General features: G+C 36.8%; 1 protein-coding gene across 1 annotated transcript in view; it reads left to right on the top strand.

Annotated features, from left to right (window-relative positions):
• Window positions 1–22,353, top strand: part of LRRIQ3 (leucine rich repeats and IQ motif containing 3) — a 221,685-nt gene that overhangs the window by 114,630 nt on the left and 84,702 nt on the right. The window contains exon 5 of the mRNA XM_043575276.1: window positions 11,434–11,587. Within this exon, the coding sequence (XP_043431211.1) occupies window positions 11,434–11,587 (154 nt within the window). The remainder of the gene's footprint in view (window positions 1–11,433; window positions 11,588–22,353) is intronic.

The raw sequence follows: 22,353 nt of genomic DNA, 5'->3' as shown, positions 1-22,353 counted from the left end.
CCAATTATGCGTATATTATTTCTTTTTAGTGTATCACTTAGTTCTCTAATTTTCCCCTCATACTCCTGGATTTTTTTATCTCTCTTTTTCTCAGCTTCCTCTTTTTCCATAACTTTATCTTCTAGTTTACCTATTCTCTCCTCTGCCTCTTCAAGCCGAGCTGTGGTGGTTTCCATTTTGTTATGCATTTCGTTTAAAGCGTTTTTCAGCTCCTCGTGACTGTTCCTTAGTCCCTTGATCTCTGTAGCAAGAGATTCTCTGCTGTCCTGTATACTGTTTTCAAGCCCAGCGATTAATTTTATGACTATTATTCTAAATTCACTTTCTGTTATGTTATTTAAGTCCTTTTTGATCAGCTCATTAGCTGTTGTTATTTCCTGGAGATTCTTCTGAGGGGAATTCTTCCGCTTGGTCATTTTGGATAGTCCCTGGCGTGGTGAGGACCTGCAGGGCACTTCCCCTGTGCTGTGGTGTATAACTGGAGTTGGTGGGCGGGGCCGCAATCAGACCTGATGTCTGCCCCCAGCCCACCGCTGGGGCCACAGTCAGACTGGTGTGTGCCTTCTCTTCCCCTCTCCTAGGGGCGGGATTTACTGTGGGGTGGTGTGGCTCGTCTGGGCTACTTGCACCCTGCCAGGCTTGTGATGCTGGGGATCTGGCGTATTAGCTGGGGTGGGTAGGCAAGGTGCACGGGGGCAGGAGGGGCAGGCTTAGATCGCTTCTCCTTAGGTGATCCACTTCAGGAGGGAGTCAGATCCGCTGCTGGAGGTTTGGCTCCGCAGAAGCGCAGAGTTGGGTGTTTGCGCAGAGCGAGCAAGTTCCCTGGCAGGAACCAGTTCCCTTTGGGATTTCGGCTGGGGGATGGGCGGGGGAGATGGCGCTGGCGAGCGCCTTTGTTCCCCACCAAACTGAGCTCTGTTGTCAGGGGGCTCAGCAGCTCTCCTTCCCTTTGTCCTCCAGCCTTCCCGCTTTCCGAGCAGAGCTGTTAACTTATGACCTCCCAGACGCTAAGTCGCGTTTGCTGTTGGAACACAGTCCGTCAGGCCCCTCCGCTTTTGCCAGCCAGGCTCGGGGGCTCTGCTTGGCCGCGAGCCGCCCCTCCGCCCCGGCTCCCTCCCGCCAGTCCGTGGAGCGCGCACCGCCTCGCCGCCCTTCCTACCCTCTTCCGTGGGCCTCTCGTCTGCGTTTGGCTCCGGCGACTCCCTTCTGCTAATCCTCTGGCGGTTTTCTGGGTTATTTAGGCAGATGTAGATGGAATCTAAGTGATCAGCAGGACGTGCGGTGAGCCCAGCATCCTCCTAAGCCGCCATCTTGCCGCAACCCAGTCAGAACTCCTAAGTTTTATACTTTTACTTCTCCTTACATTTAGATTATTTATGTTACAATTTATATATTTTTATATTGAACAACTAATAACACATTAGTAAAAGTTATGGTTACTTTTACTACATTCCTTTTTAAGTTTTAAACTAGGGTTGTAAATCAATTTGACACTATCATTAAAATCTTATAAACCGGGGCGCCTGGGTGGCGCAGTCGGTTAAGCGTCCGACTTCAGCCAGGTCACGATCTCGCGGTCCGTGAGTTCGAGCCCCGCGTCAGGCTCTGGGCTGATGGCTCAGAGCCTGGAGCCTGTTTCCGATTCTGTGTCTCCCTCTCTCTCTGCCCCTCCCCCGTTCATGCTCTGTCTCTCTCTGTCCCAAAAATAAATAAACGTTGAAAAAAAAATTAAAAAAAAATAAAATAAAATCTTATAAACCAAGAACCATTTCAAGGAGCTTGCCACTTAGGTTTTCTTCCAGGAATTTTATGGTTTCAGTACTTATATTCTAGTATTTAATCCATTTTGATTTAATTTTTGTGTGTTGTGTAAAATAGTGCTCCAATTTCATTATTTTCCATGTTGCTGTTCAGTTGTTTCAGCATTTATTGAAGAGACTGTCCTTTCACCATCATATATTCTTGGTTCCCTTTTTGTAAAATAACTGACCATATATACCAACATTATTTCTGGGCTATTCTTTTCCATCAACCTATGTGTATACTTAATGCCAATACCATATTCTTGATTACTGCAACTTTATAATGCAGTTTGAAATCAGCACGCCTGATGCCTCCAGCTTTGTTCTTCTCTGTCAAGATTTCTTTGGCTATTTAGGATCTTTTATAATTTCGCCCAAGTTTTGCAATTGTTTGTTCTAGTTCCACCATTGATATTTTGATAGGGGTTGCACTGAATATGTAGATTGCTTTGGGTAGTATGGACATTTTAACAGTATTAATTCTTCCAGTCCATGAACAAAGAATATCTTTTCATTTCTTTGAGTCTTTTATAGTTTCTTTCATTAATATCTTATAGTTTTAATGTGCAGGTTTTTCCCCTTTTTGTTTAAGCTTATGCCTCATATTTTACTCTTTTTGATGTGATTGTAAATGGGATGATGTCCTTAATTTATCTTTCTGATAGTTTGTTATTATTGTACAGAAACACAACAGATTTTTGTATATGGGTCTTGTGTCCTTCAGCTTTACTGAATTCATTTATTCTAATAGTTTTTTGATGAAGTATTTAGGGTTTCCTATATATAATATAATGTTGTTTGCAAACAGTGACAGTTTTCTTTTTTTTCCTTTCTAATTTGAATGCTTTTTGTGTCTTTTTCTTGCCAAATTTCTCTAGGTAAGACTTCCACTATTATGCTGAATAAAGGTGACAAAAATGGGTATCCTTGTCATGTTCTTGATCTTAGAGGAAAAGCTTTCAGCTTTTCAACATCAAGTATGATGTTAGCTGTAGGCTTGTCATATATGACCCTTATTATGTTGAGGTACATTTCCTCTATACCCACTCTTTTGAGAGTTTTTATCATAAATGGATTTTGAATTTTGTGAATTTTTTTTCTGCATCTATTCAGATGATCATATGACTTTTGGCCTTTGTTTTATTAACGTTGTATATCATTTGGATTGATTTGCAGATGTTGAGCCATACTTACAATCCTGGAATAAATCCCACTTGATCATGGTGTCCAATCTTGTTAATGTGTTGTTGAATTCAGTTCGCTAATAATTTGTTGAGGATTTTGCATATATGTTCCTCAGGGATATTGGCCTGTAATTTTTTTTTTTCTTGTGATGTCCTTATCTGGTTTTGGTATCAGGATAATGCTGGCTTTATAGAGTTTGGTAGAGTTTGGAAGTGTTTCTTCTTTCTTTCTTTCTTTCTTTCTTTCTTTCTTTCTTTCTTTCTTTCTTTTTTGGAAGAGTTTGAGATGGGTTTGTATTAATTCTACTTTGAATGTTTGGTATAAGTTTCCAGTGAAGCCATCTTGCCTTGAACTTCTGTGTGTATGGAGTTTTAAAATTACTAAATCAAATTCTGCCTACTAGTGATTGGTATGTTCAAATGTTCTGTTTCTTCAAGATTCAGTCATGGAAGGTTGTATGTTGCTTTGAATGTATCCATTTATTCTTGGCTTACCTATTTGTTAGTCTTTAAATGTAGTAGTCTGTTACCACGTTTAGTATTTCTGTGGTATCGTTCATAACACCTCTTTCATTTCTGATTTTATCTGAGTACTCTCTCTTTTTTTCTTGATGAGTCTACCTAAAGTTTTGTCAGTTTTGTTTGTGTTTTCAAATAAACAGCTCTTGGTTTCACTGATCCTTTCTATTGTCTTTTTAGTCTGTGTTTCATTTATTTCTGCTCTGATCTTTGTTATTTCCTTCCTTTTACTATTTGGAGTTCATTTGTACTTATTTTTCTAGTTCTTTGAAGTGCATGCCTAGTTTATTTGAGATTTTTATTTTTTGTTTTCTGAGGTAAGCATTTATTGTTAAGAACTTTTCTCTTAGAACTGCTTTTGCTGTATCCCATAGTCTTGGTATATTGTATATCCATTTTATTTTGACTCTATATATTTTTAACTTTATTTTTTATTTCTTCATTGACCCATTGTTTGTTCAGTAGCATGTTGTTTAGTGTCTATATATTTGTGAATTTTCCAGTTTCCTTCTTGTAATTTATTTCTAATTTTATACCATTGTCATTGGAAAAGATACTTGATATGATTTCAATCTTCTAAATTTGTTAGGCCATATATTGTGGCCTAATATATGATTTATTTTGGAGAATGTTCTATGTGCCTTTGAGAAAAGTATGCATTGTATTTCTTTTGAATGGAATGTTCTACATACATCTGTTAAGTTCATCTGGCCTAACATTTTATTTAAGGTTGATGTTTTCTTATTGATTTTCTGTCTGGATGATTTATTTATTGGTGTACTGGAGGTATGGAAGTCCTTTACTATTATTGTTTTGCTCTTTCTCCCTTTAGGTCTGTTAACATGTGTTTTATTTATTTAGGTTCTTTTATGTTGGGTACATAAATATTTACAAATGATATATCTTCTTCTTGGATTGACTTCTTTATCATTATAGAATGCCATTCTTTGTGTCTCACTACAGTAGGTTTTAAAGTCTATTTTGTCTGATATAAATATAGTTTCCCCAGCTTTCTCTTTGTTTGCATTTGAATATCTTGGTATTCATAGATTACCTTTTTCATCCCCTCACCTTCAATCTTGTATCATCTGAAGTAAGTTTCTTATAGACAGTATATAGATTTGTCTTTAAAAAAAATCCATTCTACTATTCTATGTCTTTTGGAGAATTCAGTGCATTTACATTTAAATAAATAAATAAATAAATAAATAAATAAATAAATAAATAAATAAGTTTTTGTAATAAAACTTTGCTTTTATTCATTTATTTTTAATTTTTAATTTTTAAAATTTTTACTTAAATCCAAGCTAGTTAACATATAGTGTAATAACGATTTCAGGAGTAGAATTTAGTGATTTATCACTTACATATAACATACCCAGTGCTCATCCCAACAAGTGCTCTCTTTAAAGTACTTACTGACGTTTTGTTAATTGTTTTTGTGGGTTTTTCTGTTTTGTTTTGATTTGTAGTTCTGTTTATTTTTCTTTTCTTGCCCTGTTCCTTTGTGGTGTGGTGACTTTCTCTTGTGATATGCTTAGGTTTCTTTGTCATTATCTTTTGTTTATCCCTTAGAGGTTTTAGTTGGTGGCTACCAGGAGGCTTAAATGTAACTACTTAAAATAACTTATTTTTTAGTTGATTACGTAAGTTTCAAAGAATTTTAAGTTTCTACATTTTTACCCTTCTCCCCCTACACACTGTTTTTGTTATCACGTTTTACATTTTTATCTTATGCATTCCTTAACTAATTCATGTAGTTACTATTACTTTTACTTCTTTATCTTTTAACCTTCATATTAGCTATATAAGTGATTAATCTACTGCCATTTCTATACGTTTACCTTTACCAGTAAGAGCGGTACTTTCATGTTTTTATTGTTTTTTTGTTATCGCTAACGAATGTCCTTTCTTTTCAGCATAAAATAATACCTTTGACATTTTTTGCAAGGCAAGTTTAGTGGTGATGGACTCCTTTAGCTTTTGCTTCTCTGGAAAATTATCTATTTCTCTTTCAGTTCTGAACGATGTATTCTGGTTAGAGTATTCTGACTGAGAATTTTCTACTTTTGGCACTTTGAGTATATCATACCACTCCCTCTGGCCTGCAAATACCTTTGACATTTTTTGTAAGGCAAGTTTAGTCGTGATGGATGCCTTTAGCTTTTGCTTCTCTGGAAAATTATCTATTTCTCTTTCAGTTCTGAATGATGTATTCTGGTTAGAGTATTCTGACTGAGAATTTTCTACTTTTAGCACTTTGAGTATATCATACCACTCCCTCTGGCCTGCAAAGTTTCTGCTGAAAGATCTGCTGATAATGTTATGGGGGCTTCCTTGAACATACCAGGTTGTTTCACTCTTTCTGCTTTTAAAAACCTGCTTCTTCAAATTCTTCAAGGTTTTTAGCCTTGACATTTTTATTATAATGTGTCTTGGTGTGGGTCTCTTTGATTTCATCTTAGTTGGAATTCTCTGTGTCTCCTGGACCTGGATATTTCCTTTTCCAGATTAGGGAAGTTTCAACCATTACTTCTTCAAATACCATTACTGCCCCTTTCTTTCTTCATTCTTACGAGACTTCTATAATGTAAATGTTTGTCTGCTTGACATTGTCCCATAAATTCTTGAATATGTACTTACTTTTTTTTATTCTTTTCTTTTTGCTGCTCTGATTAGATGAGTTCCTCTGCCCTGTGTTTGAATTCACTGATCCTTTCTTCTGCTTCATCTGGTCAGTTATTGAATCCCTCTAGTATATTTTCGGTGTAGTTACTGAATTCTTCTGATTGGCACTTTCTTATATTTTCTATTTGTTGAAGTTCTCACCATGTTAATCCTTTTTTTCTCCTGAGTTTGATTAGCCTCTTTGTGACCAATTCTCTGAACTTTGTCAGGTAAATTATTTGTCTCCATTTTATTAATGTTTCCTCTCCTACGCCCCAATGTTTTATCTTATTCTTTCATTTGGAACATATTCCTGTTTCTATATTTTGCTTGACTCCCTGTATTGGTTTCTACATATTAGATGAAATAGCTACCTCTTCTTGTCTTGGAGGATTGGTCTTGTGTGAGATATGAACCTTATTTTTCAACCCTGCCCTAGCTCTTGGTTGTCTTTCACACCTTTGTGATTGTTCAAAGAGCCTATTTTATGTAGTTTCCAGTAGTTGAGTGTGTGCCAAGACCAGTCAGTGTCCAAAAGGGGAGAATTTCATTCAACACCTAGGTCAGGCTGATTGGAAGTCAGACCCTCAGGCAGCAGCTTTTAATTTTTTTTTTTTTTTTTTAGTGTTTATTTATTTATTTTGAGAGAGAGGGAGAGAGAATGAGTAGGGGAGGGACAGAGAGAGAGGGAGAGAAAGAAAGAATTCCAAGCAGGCTTGCTCCATGCTGCTAGTGCAGAGCCAGATGTAGGGTTCGAACTCATAAACTATGAGATTATGACCTGAGCTAAAATCAAGAGTCAGATGCTTAACCTACTGAGCTACCCAGGTGCCACTCAGACAGTAGCTTTTAAAGAACGCAAATATATACTATACTATGTACTGCAATCGTAAGTTCTGCTAAGCCCTTGAGCCTGGTGATCTGGACATATTCCCTGGTAGCAATGGCAACAATATTGACTCTAGATGAATATACAAGTTCCTTTCTGGGAGATACATGTAAGTTGTAGTGAGTCAGAGGGAGAAGGCAAAGATGGCATACCTAACCTGTATTCCCTGAGAGAGCTTCCATGGCCTTTAGATGTGTGCCAAGCCTACAATCTGCCCTTATGTCTGAAACTCCATGACTAGCAAGTAAGTCTCTTTTACAAAAAGTCTGGGGATGTGTTTCTGTCTGTTATATGTGTAGTGTTCTGTGGATTCTAATCTGCCAAGAATTGTCTCTCTGATTGTTATAGTCTCTTGAGACCCAGGAATACAAGCTCGTCTCCCAACCCCCAGGCACCAGATCCTGGTGATCAAAGGGTGTCCCCTGGGCAGCAGCCATAGAAACCAAGGCATCAAGGGATAAGGGACTTGTATGAAAGCTTACTTTGAGAGATGCTAGTGCTCTGGTAGAGCATGGTGGAGGGAGTGGGCATGAAGTTGGTATCCTTCCTCCAGGTCTCAGGAAATGTTTACAGTCAATCCTTAAATTGTCTTTAATTAGAAGACTGCCCTTCAGGCTGAATCTATATAGCCTGAAGCTAATAGGTCTCTTTAACAGAAAGATTGAACTCCTGTATCTGTTGCTTTGTGCTGTGATCTGGGTGTGGTACTGTTTAAGAGCTTTTACTCCATTTGTTACATTCCTGTGGGACCCATGAGTATAAGCCCTACAGGTTATGAGAACCAGTCAATATAGAGATGCCTCCTGAAAGCAACTGCAAAAATTAGGGCACCAGAAAAGGGTATATGCTCCTTTCTGGAAGATACTAACTAAACTAACTAAACTAACCAAACTAAACTAACTAAACTAAAGCTAACTGAACTAAAGCAGAGGGAGAGTGCAAAGATTATATCCACTGCCCTTAATTCTCTCAGGACTTCTAAAGACGTTCCTATAATTGTGCTAAACCAGAAACCTGCCCCTCAGGCCAAATCTCCTGGAAAAGGAAATAGCCTCTTGTTTAGAAAGATGGGCAGTGTGTTTCAGTGTGCTATCTGTTCAATGCCCTGGGATTTGTAGTCTGCCAAGAACTTTCTCTTCAATTGTTATAGTCTCATGGGACCTAAGAACTCAGGTCCACCTTTATCTCCATAGCCAGGTGATCAAAGGACATCCATTAGGTGGCAGCTATAAAAACCATGTCACTAGATATAAAAACTGGAGCACCAGATATGTGTAGAAGCTGCCCTCTGGGATATACTGGTGTTCTGGAATGCAGTAGAAAGAAGGTACAAAGATGGCATCCACCAAAAAAAGGAAAGAAATAGAAAAGAAGAAAAAGGAAAGGAAAGAAGCATTAAGGGTGACATCACAGGAAAGGGGGTTGGGGAAAGATGGCATCTTTCAGCTTTAGCAAGGGAGGGGGCGTGCAGGAAGAGGTCATCCACTAGCCTCTGATACTGGAGAGTAATCCAATAGGTCCCTGCCCCTCAGACCCAGTGTTTTAGAATTAGGAAATGAGTCTCTTCCACCAGGAGTCTGGGCGGTTTCCAAAGGACCACTTCTGCATTGTGCCCTGGGGTGAGTGAGTCTGCATGTATACCATTTAAAAGCTATTCAAGAGGATAACTCAGAATGGTTTGTCTGACAGGTCATAGATCCCAATTTCTTTAGGGCCAGTTATTGGAGCTTTGCTAGTTTCTGTGGTGGTGTTATATTTACTTGATTTTTGTCATCTTTCATTCCTTACGTTGGTATCTGCACGTTTGGTTAAACAGTCTCCTTTTCCAGACTTTATAGATTCACTTTGACAGAGAAACTTCCCTAGACAGCTCAGACTGGGTGTCTGGATATGACTGCTGATAATGTCGTTGGACTGTCCCTAGACAGCTGGACTGGGTGTGGTGACTGCTTTTAGGGTCTATTTTGGGGGAGGCAACTATTCTAGCTCTGAGGGTGTACCACTGGCTTAGAAGAGCTAGACAGAACTGCTGGGTTTGTTTCCTGCCCAAGTGAGATTGTAGTGTAGGCTCTGTGGTTGCCTGGATCAGGCTCTGGTTAGATTTACTAGTTGGTTGGGATTTGGTAGTATACTCTGCAGTAGTTTGAATTAGTTTCTCTGCCCTAGCAGGACAGTAGAATAGGAGTCAGGACCTGCCCATCTCGTTATTTGGGGATCTGAATCAGGCAAGAGTGTGAGTGAATATCCTAGTCAGGTGAGGCTTCCAGTTTTGCTCCGCAGACAAGGAAAGTCATGAGCTCTATTCTCTATTCATGTTCCACTATAAGTAAAGCTATGGGGTGGGCTACACAGCTTCTTGTGTGCTCTGGTAAGATTCTGTGGTTGGACAGGCTGAAGCCTGTATTCAGCAATGAGTGGTACCAGAAATTAATTTCCTTGCCCAGGTGTAGTGGGAGAAGCAGCTCCAAAGAAGTAAGGCTCTTTGTGGCCCCAAACTGCCCCACACTGCAAGTTCCCTGGCTGAACAGGACTACTCACTTTCCTCAGGGGTCAGTCAGCATTACCTGCCTGCCCCTTGTTTTTGCTAGGTCACAAAGAGGCTTCTGAGTATTCTCACCATCCCTTCCTGTCGGGGGGTGGGGGGCAGGAATCATGCTTTGCAGCATGTGGGTTATGACTGCTCTCCTGTGCGTGGACCCACCTTAGACAACTCCTCAATTTTTCTAAATAGGCTTTCCCATTGGGAGAGGCCAGGAACTACAATGAGCAGTAGAGAAGCTATGAATTAACTCCCTTAATTGGGCAAAGCAGGGAAACTATCTATACTGGGTGCTACATTTACTCTGGGGGTGATCAGCTCTGCTCATATACCTCTCAGCTTGAGCATTGCTAGTGTTCCCTTACTGCCAGATGATGCCAGGAGCCATGCTCTAAAGTGGTGGGGCTATGACTTAGCTCTTTGGCATGAGCGTACCAGCCTCCAGGGCCGGCAAACCTCCTTGTCTGACTGACTGCCTAAATGAGGCAAACCTGTACCCTGCCAGGTCCTTGATCATATTGTGCCACTGACTTGATTCTGCAAATGAGCAAACATTGTTTGGGACTACCATTTGGGCTCTGCAGGTAGGAATTCAGTCTGCCAGGATTACAGTGCTGGTCCCACCCTGCTTTGTCACAATCAGATTCCCAGTAGTTGAGCACCACAGACTCCCCTGTAATCCCCATAGGGTAAGACCAGAGTAGGGGCTTCCACAAAGTGACCCACAAACACTACAGGGGCTGGATGTTACCCCTGGGCTCTCTTACCCACAGAAAGAGCTATAGGCTCAGGGGAGACCTTCAGTGTGGTGCTGCACTGGTCTAAAGGAAAAGGATTGCTGTTCACATATAGCCACTCCTTTTACCTTTCTAACGCATTCTGTCGTGGTCTTTGTGGTATATTGGGAGATGTGATTCAGCTTTTCCTTTTGTTCTAGGATTTTCTCAATGGTGTTTTGTCCATGAATAGTTGTTAGTCGTTCTTGCGTGGGAGAACAAAGTCAAGAATGACATCTGTCACTTATTTTACATATGTATGAATACATTTATATGTATATAAAATTCTTGTTTGAAAGATTTTTTCCTCCTGTCTTTAGTACTTTGTGTCATAGTAGTGCTTGTTGACCTCAATTGTTTCTGCTGAGAAGTCAGCAGTTAATCTTATTCAGGTTCCCTTGTGCATGACTAGTCCTTTTTCTTCTGCTGTTTTCAGGATTTTCCCTTTTGTGTTTTTTTTTTCCCTTTGTTTTTGCATTTCTACTATTTTACTATGATGTGTCTGGATGTGTTTATAACACATATTGGTTTAAACAAAATTAAAATTAATCTCCTCTTTTTCTTTTACATTTTTTACTGTGACTAATAGAAAACTTAAAATTATTTGATGGCATACATTGTATTATGTTGGACAGTACTGCTCTAGAGTAATTTTTATAGATGGAGATAGAGTTACTTCTTTACTGGAGAAGAATAATAAAAAGAGTTCATAATGGTTACCTTATATTTCTGTAGATAACTTTGTCATGTTCTCCTTGCCATTATATTATAAAATACATAGCCAGACATGAGTACAGAACTGTTTGTGGATCCATATCACCAGAGATTTCTCAGCACCCATTCATCCCTTGATGAATGATGATGAGTAAACTTTAGTGCCTAAGTAGTTTTTTATGTAGTATTAATATGAAAACAAATATTACATTAAATTTAGCAGCATGTTTTCTAAAGATGTAAGTGAATTCATAAGTAGTTTTCTTTCTTTTTTTTAATGGCAAAAAAACTAAATGACAATTTCCTCCCCGCCCCCCGCCCCCCAACCCACTTTTATATTCAGCCCCTTGTTGCATAAAAAGCATCAGGAGAAATTTATTGGTAAATGTGAAACAAAGTGGACTTTTATACCTAAAGGATATGAAGACAGTCTCTTTAAGCATCTCTTTCTTCAGCCTGAAACTAATAGAACAGGAAAACTTGCACATTGGAAACATGTAAGTATGGTTAGTTTATTACTTACCTTTAAATATTTTTATTTAAGATACTATAGTTGTAATTTATGTATCAATAGTAAAAGTTTCTTCATTCCCTTTTAAATATTCTCATTATATTGTTAATATTCTGCTTGAGGTTTTCTTGATGTAAGAAAAGTCATATGATAACAAAGTACAAATATAATTTTGTGGTACATTATTCTTATCACAACCATTTTGTAATTTTATGCCTTGCATATATATTTTCTCATATCACCTATTGCAAGTAGTTATTAATAGTAATGTAAAATATCTTCATAGCAGTTGAAAACAAAGAAATATTTAGTTTATTGAAAACTAATGATACTATATGTAGTATAATATTCATTCAGTGTTTTATGATAAATTATGTCTTGCTTTGAGGACACATCGGAAATAAAAACTTATTTATTGACTGCCTACTGCTGTCAGGTGCTCTGCTAGATATTTTGCATGTGTTCTGTAATTTATTCTCCACAGCACTGTAAGATAGGTGTTTTCATGTCATTTTTATAAAGAGGAAAACTAAGGCTTTTACAGGTTAACTAACTTACCAAAAGCCATACATTTGAGTGACATTGCTAAGACTTAACTCCAGGTCTTCTGACACCAGAGTCTGTGCAAAAAAGCACAAACTTTTTTTTTTTAATTTTTTTTCAACGTTTTTTATTTATTTTGGGACAGAGAGAGACAGAGCATGAACGGGGGAGGGGCAGAGAGAGAGGGAGACACAGAATCGGAAACAGGCTCCAGGCTCCGAGGCATCAGCCCAGAGCCCGACGCGGGGCTCGAACTCACGGACCGCGAGATCGTGACCTGGCTGAAGTCGGACGCTTAACCGACTGCGCCACCCAGGCGCCCCTTTTTTTTTATCTTTAGAAGTTTTTTTTCTTTGACATTAAATAATGGTAGAAATGAAGACTTGACATTCTAGTATAATTACTAGATCAAACTTATAATAATGTGTAATGCACTGTTTGTGATAAATAAACCCGTTCACATGTAGACCTGTTTTTAAGTAACTTGCACTATAAATATTTCCATTTTATTAACATGATTAGAAAAGACTACAAAAGGTGCAGACTGTCATTTGTCTCATTTCAGTGTTATTGAGGACATGTGTTTTAGAAGTAGCAGAGGAATATCTTCAAGCCCTTAAAACCCACAGAAATTATCCATTGAATAAAAATATAGATTTAAAAGGCCAGTATATCCTATTCAAAACTTTTTCCTCAGTAGCACACAGTGCCTACTATATTCATTTGCTCTAGATGAGGTGCTTTATAAAAGTATAAAGTTCATACGAAGTGTCTTTTGGCCCTCTATATAGAATATAAACTCACTGGTTTCAGGCATGTCACATGCTTTTTTATGTGCTTTATGCAGAGGAGACTTTCACTGAATGTTGTATATAACCAATTTGGATATATATTTATAAAGTACTTGCACACTCATGTACAGATATATGTATATACACATAGTCATATATCCATATGCAAAATCTAATATACATACATGGATATGTATTGTATTATGGCAAATGACTATGTGCATAAACAGGAATTAAATATTCATATTGTAGAGGTATTTTATTTAATATCTGTGAAGTTACATAGAATATATCATTGTCAGGTCTTTGGAAGTATTTTAAATGTTAAGAAATTTGGGGATATATATTCATTATAAGGAGTTTTCTAAAGCTGTTAATATTATTGATAATTTTGCTAACCACATCACAATTAATGTTATTAAGAACTATTCTTTCATAGTCTATAAATCTGTACATTGTCTGATGATTTTGCACTGTTTATAGCTACTATTCATAAGACCTTATAGAAGTTGTCTTCAGCTCAATTTCTTAGAGTAATTGAAATGATCCTTAATCATAAGATTCATCTTTGAATCTTTACTTCTTCTGTGTAAAATTGTTGTTCCATCTTCTGGTGGCTTCTTTTGTAGTCTCTTCAGCTCACTTATGTGGTGTACTATTCTTCTGTTATTTTTGTATCTGGTCATTAGTGACTTGGCAATTGGTCAAGTAGAAACTATAGTAAGAACAAGTGATGCCATAGAGTGCTTAAGAGAACCTAGGATCCAAGAAACATTAAAAAGATTAAGAAGTAGGGAAAAGAGAGGAGGTAATAAAATAACAGTATTTAATACTGGGAGTTCATTTTAAAAAAAATGCTGTGAGCAGAATAATGGAAAGGATCAGTCAAGAGTGGAATTCAAGTTTTAGTAATTAGATAAGTAACTAATGTCTGTTTTTCTTCTGTTTGAGGCTGAAATGTGCTTGGTCCAAAAAGCATAAAACTTCCTGTATTCATGGTAACCTAAAATGGAGAGAGCCAGAAGAGTGAGTTCAAGTTACATTTATTTAGGAAATGCTATGCTGCAAAGCCAGCATTTAAGGTGCACACTTAAGCTGTTAAAGGAGATATAGAACCAAAAGCCAGGATTCATGAGTAAGGACTCTGATTAAAAAAAAAAAAGTGGATCAGAGGAAATTGAGGTTCTGGAACAATTGCTAGAGACATTATTTATCGATGGCTCACAGTCAAAAGGTGGTCGTTCCTCTTGAAGAATTGGCCGACAGAAATACAGACCTATGGTGGTCAATGAGATCAAGTTTTAGGGAAACATATTATTATAATGGATTTTAGGGAAATTTAGATCCTATTGTGATGGATTTTGCTGGGACACCCAAAAATGTTTGAAATTTCCTTTGGCATAGTCAACCCTTTTCCTCAAAGGTTACTGAGGTAACTGAATTAGGTTACTGAAAATGTATGTATGGGGAGTAATAGCAAACAGAGCAGTTTCTTTTTTTTAATGCTTATTTATTTATTTTGAGAGAGAGAGAGAGAGAGAGAGAGAGAGAGAGAGAGAGAGAGAAGGGTGAGGGGCAGACAGAGAGGAAGAGAGAGAATCCCAAAAAGACTCCATGCTTTCAGTGCAGAGCCTGACATGGGGCTCTTCAAGGGGCTTGTTAGGATGTGGGGCTCAAAGTGGGGCTCGACCTCAGGAACTGTGAGTTCATGACCTGAGCTGAAATCAAGAGTTGGACACTTAAGTGAATGAGCCACCCAGGTGCCCCGAACAAAACAGTTTCTAACTGGATTTGCCTGAAATTCCATTGCAAAACTTTAGTAACCTGGGCTAGAGTATGAGGTATTCTTCATTATTTATGCTTTGTTGGCTTTGTGGTATTATTTCTCTTATTTCCTATATTGCAAACATGAATTTTAGAATAGCTATAATATGAAAGAAAGTCACACCCATTGTAGCCAAAAGGAAAGAGATTCAGAGGAGAGGAAAGCGATTTGCTACATATTTATCTCAGAGGCAGCCTAGTTGCTTCCTTTCCTCCTGCTCCCACACCTTCACATCTGAAGCTTCCTTAAGTGGTTTAGTCATACGTTGTTAGGAAGGAGGAAAAACATCTAAAACGTAAAAAAGAGTGATGGCCAGGAACCTTAACTCTTCCAACTTCATGGAAAGTAGGAACAAGTCTATCTTGTAGATACCAATCTTTGACAGCCTACCACCTAGATACATGATCTAATTGTTTTTTCTTAGAACTTGAATAACACCTTGCCTTCTTGAAGCATGAAGTTTGGAATGTCATACCCTTTGTCTTCACTCATTTTCTGGAGTGGGTGCATATATTCTTCCTAATTAGGAACACAATGAGGAGAAGGATCAATAAGGCAATCCAACCCAGTTTCCCTGGAAGGGATCTCTTACTTAGAATCACTTTTAGGGGCGCCTGGGTGGCTCAGTCGGTTGAGCGTCCGACTTCAGCTCAGGTCATGATCTCGTGGTCTGTGGGTTCGAGCCCCACGTTGGGTTCTGTGCTGACAGCTCAGAGCCTGGAGCCTGCTTCAGATTCTGTGTCTCACTCTCTCTCTGCCCCTCCCCCGCTCATGCTCTGTCTCTCTCTTTCTGTCAAAAAATAAATAAACATTAAAAAGAATTTAAAGAACCACTTTTAATACATTGACTGTTCATATTTCATATTCCTTTGTGACACTGTATGGTTCCTGGAAACATTGGAAGTAATCTAATATGGCAGCCGTCTATACTAAAGTAAAATTTGCTTTAGAAATGCTGTTTTGGTTGAATTTTAGACTATTTTTATTGATTTTTTTTCCTTGATTCCAAAAATTTATTTTTCTCGTAACTAATACTGATGGAGCTATATACATGCCATATTGAACACTATTTTTGTAAAACAAAATAGAACAAAATGTTTTCAAATACAGTCCTCCTATGAACCTGTTCCATTATTAAATACATTTTCCTAAAGATACACAGAGACTTTTCAGATTGGCTTCTAACACTTAGCAATATGCATTTAAGATTGCTTCATCTCTTCATGGCTTAATAACTCATTTCCTTTTAGCAGTGAACAATATTTCATTGTCTGGATGTATTACAGCTTATCCATTCACCTATTGAAGGACATCTTGGTTGCTTCCAAGTTTTGGCAGTTATGAACAAAGTTTCTATAATCATCCATGTGCAGATTTTGTGTGGACATAAATTTTCAGGTTGCTTAGGTAAATACAAGGGAGCATGATTACTGGATCATATGGTAAGAGTATATTTAGTTTTGTAAAAAAGCTGCCAAACTGTCTTCCAACGTGGTTATACCATTTTGCATCCCTACTAGCAATAAATGAGAGTTCTGTTGCTCCCTGTATTTCTAGCATTTGGTGGTATCAGTGTTCTAGATTTTGGCTATTCTAATGGATATTTACTAATGTCTTATTGCTTTAATTTGCAATTCCCTAATGACATATGGTGCTGAACATATTTTCATAAGTTTACCTGCCATCTAGATGTATATCTTTGGTGAGCTGTAGCTCCCTTTTTACTATTACAAAGGTGAGATGATTTATCACATGGCCTATGTGAGTAAGAAAAAGAGAAGGGTTCACTTTAAGCAGGGCTTCTGTACAGTGTACAAGTACATTTACATCAGACTCTATATAGAGGATATTCCCTGAGATTGTACAGAGCACAGCTTGCATGGCAGGGTGAGTTTGCCCTGATTTTATAAATCCAAGTAACTAATGATATTTGAGGATTGTGTGTGTGTGTGTGTGTGTGTGTGTTCAATGCGTGCACAACACACGTGCACATGCACCTACTTTAAGTTAAGGTCAGTCTGAGGGTAGGGAAAGAGAATAATCATCTCCATATTACAAGCCAAGAAATATTGAATTTAGTTTTTCCCTCTCTGTCTTGTTTAACAGTAAGTGATACTAAGACAATACAGAGAGGGTTGATCTTATATCAGATTCAGGAGATGTGATTTTGGTCACCTTGTTTTAATTATGTGGAGGGTTAAAAAGAAACTTACGGGTAGATATTTTATTTTTAAATTTCATTGTTTTGTATAATAAGAATGCTTTCTTATACTGGAAACTGACATTTTTTTTTTAATGTTTATTTTTGAGAGAGAGAGAGACAGAGCGCGAGTAGGGGAAAGGCAGAGAGAGGGAGATACAGAATCCAAAGCAGGCTCCAGCTCTGAGCATCAGCACAGAGCGCAACATGGGGCTCAAACCCACAAACCGCAAGACCATGACCTGAGCTGAAGTCTGATGCTTAACAGACCGAGCCACCCAGGCACCCGGCCTTTATTTTCAATGTGTTTCCGAAATGTTGCAATTTGTGTAATTCTAACAAGCTTTGTGATGACATTGTTTACAAATTGCCCTTTGTTATTATCTGTCATTTTAGGGTTCTATCAGCAATTCAGTTTATTTCCAATGGGTCTTTTTTGAATATTTACAACATCCTTAGTACTAAAACAAACTCTAAAGCCTTAAAAATGGTAATCAAGCAAGTGCTATGCTGGAACTTGTAAGGAGAGAGGGAAGAACTAGGAAAAATTCACTGGATAGGGACCAATTGTGGAACCAAGTGTGGAACTGAGAGGAGAGGAGTATACAAATTCGAATCCAGGAAGTCAATTGCCTACATTTAATGGGTCTCACCAAAGGAGACAGAGTTGTCCTGAGTATCAAGACTTCTGGGAAATAGCGGCTTTTAGTGGTAAGTGGAATTATGAGATATTAGAAGAGTATATAAGGGCATATACTAGGGCTGCCTAAGGGTAAGGGTAATTTAACTTAAGCTTAATTCAGCCCTCTTTTGGGGTCCAAAGAAGTAATAATGATGGCTTAAAAGTGACACCATAGCTTAATGACCTCATCAGTACTTAAGGGGCGAAAATTAGCCATTTAATAGTTTTGCAGGTATTTGTTGTGTGCTTTTAAGTATCAGATTCTCTGCTCATCACTGACAAAAATAAAGTAAATAAAACGTCTCCTGTAATCAAGATTTTATTGGGACTAAAGAGAGAAGACTTGGAAGTAAATGAATAAGATTAGGACAGAAACATACAAGGATAATATTACCATTTGTGGTTGCTCAGATGCAAGAAGTGTCATTAGCTGAGAGCTTCAGCATTTAGTTTCTTTCAGGGCCCACCTCTGCTTTCAAGTTGAGGTCACACTATTTTCTTTAGGCAAACTCCAGGCAATTATTGAGTAAGGCATGGTTGCAAGCACCTGGTCATTTCTGCTCAATGTGAGACTTTCAGACAGACTTTGCTCTGGAGCTCCAGGGTGGTTGGCAGAAAGTTTGACTTTTCTGATTAATCTACTTCCTCCATTTTCCCTTAACAGGTGTTACCTCCCAATGAAAGTTTTGCACACTTAACTCTATCTTGGTATCTCATTTCTGGAAAAACCAACCTGTGACCATTTATTATTATGCTTAGTGCCATAGATATAGGTAGGAAAGATTTGAAACCAAGGAATTGCAGAATTAATTTTAAAAAGCAGCAAATGAGCACTACTAGTATAATACATAATCTGAAGTGAGAACTTTGGGAATTGCCAAGGTCAGTAGGAAAAAGAGAAACAAGCAGAGATTCACCAAATATCATAGTACATCTGGAAAAGGTAAAGAGAGAAATTATTAAGTGCTGATAGTATTGCTCAACAAATACTTTGTGCATTGAGTTGAGTAAAGGAAAATTAAATAATTTAAAGTGAAGAGAGATAGAAATTAAGAAAGAGTTGTAATGAGGCCCTTATAAATTATACCAGATGGTAACTTTATTGGCATATTTTAACATCTGCTTAGAGATATCAGTTCTGTTTGTCCCATTTCCATACATGAGGGATTTAATATCAATAATATACAATAGATAATCTCCTAGGAGTCATAGGACAAATATAAATACAAATGTAAATAAAAGTTTATTATTAATATTCCTCAATGAGGTGTCAATCTTTTCTATTATTTAAAATTATATTTTTCATAATCATAACTCCATCTGTATGAATAATCATAACATATATGCATGCTACCCTGACCCTCTAGAATTAGTTAGGAACACTGAGAATATAGTCATTGACTCCCTTTTTTAAAAATATACAGTTTGGCAGTAATCTTTTGCTCTGTGTAAAAAGACATGTGTCCACACTTCCAAGGACCAAAATGAGTATTTCTGCCTGAATTATTTCATGGAGAGGCAAGAAATCTACCTGGCACTCTTCAGCATAGCTCTCTTCATTATTCAGAGTTTCTCAATCTTTTTGGGCAACTCACTCAAAGGGGAAGCCTAATTTTATACCAAGCAGGAAACTGGCTTACATTTTTTTCCTTCAATTATTTTCATTTGCTCTCACCAGGAACTAAGGATTGCCATCAATATCATTCCACCTGAAAGAGCAAAACTTGAGATTTTATGGATTATCCAGGTTTTATTTTAGTTTAGGGCTGTTCGCTTATATCTCATGGTGTACCCTTTTGATTTTGAATATCAGCAGTATCCTCTCCTTGGGTGGGCATAGGCTTGGAATTTTGATTCCTGACCTTTTGAGCCATCAGATGTGTAGTTTAGTTTATAAATTGTTTCTTCCTGATCTACAGATATTCTCAGAACAAAAGCAGTTTTGAGTGTTGGGGCTTATCTTTCTGGGATCCTGCCTTCTTTTAAATTTTGGCCTGATAAATTATAATTTTCTTGATAAATCCTTCCTGTTTTTCAAAGAGTTAATAAAAAATATTTCATCTGTCTTTTCTGAATTTCAGAATTGATCCAAATTTATATTCTTTCAATCCTGGATGTGGATGTTTTGACTCTCCATATTTTCTTTCTATTATTTAATAACTAGCAGCGGTTTCCTTTGACCTAGTAACCATCTTCCTTTTTTTTTTTTTGAAAAAAGTGTATTTTAAATCGCAAATCTATTTTATTTTATACATTGATTTTAAAATTTAAGGTATGAAACACAGTGTTTCTTCTTCCTACCACTACCATGAACAGTCTATATGTTTTATATTGGTTTTGAGATTTGGCAATAGTCTGTCTTTTAGGGAACATCAATTGTCTAATAATTGTCAGTATTTTTTTTACATGATATTGCATTATATCCCAGTTTTTTTTAAATGTATATTTTTGTAGATTCTTGTTTCTGTTTTAAGCAATCTAGCTTGAAACTTTTATGTTTTATGACTCCATAGATACTGCTAAATAATACATAGTAAGGATTCAAAAAGAGGGAAATATATTAAAATCTTGTTAATAATTTCAAATGAAAGTTCTGGATAGTTAGCTGATGATAAATGTGTTGTTTTGCACACTTCAGTTATTTTCTGCTCCGATTTTGTCAAATGCTAAAAAATTAACTTGTGTATTTATTTGGCTTTTTGCTTACATTGTTGAGTTATTATTAACACTAAAAAAAGGTTACAATTTTTTTAAAAACTTGAATCCTGGGGTGCCTGGGTGGCTCAATAGGTTAAGCTTTTGACTTCGGCTCAGGTCATGATCTCACAGTTAGTGAATTCAAGCCCCACGTCGGGCTCTGTGCTTACAGCTCAGAGCCTGGAGCCTGCTTCAGATTGTGGATTTCCTTCTCTCTCTGCCCCTCCTCCACTCACACTCTGTCTCTCTCTCTCTCAAAAATAAATAAACATTAACACAAACAAAAACCTTGAATCCTAAAATCACCTGAAAATTTTTAATGATTTTTCTCAATCTCTTTTCATTATATTAATTATTTTGGACACTTCACATCTTTGACATTTCATTATAACTCTGACAAGCACTACTGAAACTACGTTGTCAACTCGACAATGTTTTTTTTATAATATCTCTAGTGAGACATAATTGGCATAAGACAAAGTTAATCCTTTTAAAGTATTCGATTCAGTGGTTTTTAGTATATTTATTTACAGACTTTTGCTATCATTACTATTATTAATTCCAGAACATTTTCATAACCCCAAAAGAAATCCCATACCATTAGCAGTAGTCCTTATGGGCCCTGGAAACCATTAATCTATTTTCTATCTCTATGAATTTGCTTATTCTGGGCATTTAATATAGATTGAATAATAAAATATGTGATCTTTTGTCTCTGGCTTCTTTCACTTAGCATAATTTTTCCAAGATTTATCCATGTTGTAACATGTATCAGTATTTCATTCATATTTATGGCTGAATAATATTATATGATTATGCCACATTTTGTAATCTATTCACTAATTGTGTTGCTTCCAGTTTATAGCTATTATTAATAGTGCAGCTGTGAACATCCATATGGGAATATTTGGGTGGACATACTTCTCAGTTTTATTGGGCATGTACCTAGCAGTGGAGTTACAGGAAGATTAGGTAATTCTGTGTTTTACTTTTTGAGGAAGTACCAAACTGTTTATTTCTGCAGCAACTGCACCATTTTGTATTCATATCATCAATGTATGAGAGTTCTAATTTCTCCAAATCCTCACCAACACTTGTTATTATCTGTCTTTTTTTTTATTATAACCAGCCTGGTGGGTATGAAGTGGTACTTCACTGTGGTTTTAACTTGCATTTCCCAATAACTAATGATGCTGAGGATCTTCTCTTGTATTTATTGGTCATTTGTATATCTTCTTTGGAGAACTATTCAACTACTTTCATCATTTTATAATAAATAGGTTCTTTTTATTGTTGAGTTCTAAGAATTCCTTATATATTCTTTTTTTCCTTATATATTCTCGATACAAATCTCATAACATATATGACTTGAAAATATTTTCCCATTATATAGGTTGTCTGACTTTTTCAATGGTATCCTTTGAAACATCAAAGCTTTTAATTTTGATAAAATCCAATTCATCTCTTTTTTTTTCCTCAATCACTTATATTTTGAATATCACACCTAAGAAACAGTTATCTAAACCAAAGTCTTAAAGGTTTATTTCTATATTTTTTCGTAAGAATTTAATAATTTTAGCTGTTATATTAGGCCTACAATTCACTTTGAGTTAATTTTTATATAGTGTGAATTAGGAATCCAACATAAATCCTTTATATGTGAATATCCAGTTGTACAGCACCATTTTTTTTTAAATAATAATAATAAAAAAAACCCTCATACATCTATTGAATTATCTTGGTCCTCTTGTCAGAACTCAATCAACCAAATTCAGGGGTTTATTTCTGGACTCTATTCTGTTGATCTGTAGGTCTATCCCACATAATCACTTTGGCATTGCAAAGTTTTTGTTATTAAAATAGGTTACTGAAGAAAAAAGTCTAATGTCCTAAGAATCTTCAATAGTATAGTTTGATTATTGCGTTATAATTAAGATTGAAATCTATTATCCTAAAATTTGTGTTTTATATCATTATACTCAAATTAAAAATTAACATGCAAACTCATCCCATG

This window comes from Prionailurus bengalensis, chromosome C1 (genome assembly GCF_016509475.1).
Source record: "Prionailurus bengalensis isolate Pbe53 chromosome C1, Fcat_Pben_1.1_paternal_pri, whole genome shotgun sequence".
Classification (NCBI taxonomy): Eukaryota; Metazoa; Chordata; class Mammalia; order Carnivora; family Felidae; genus Prionailurus; species Prionailurus bengalensis.
The sequence above is the reverse complement of the archived record's forward strand: the minus strand, read 5'-3'. Positions and strand labels throughout refer to the sequence as shown.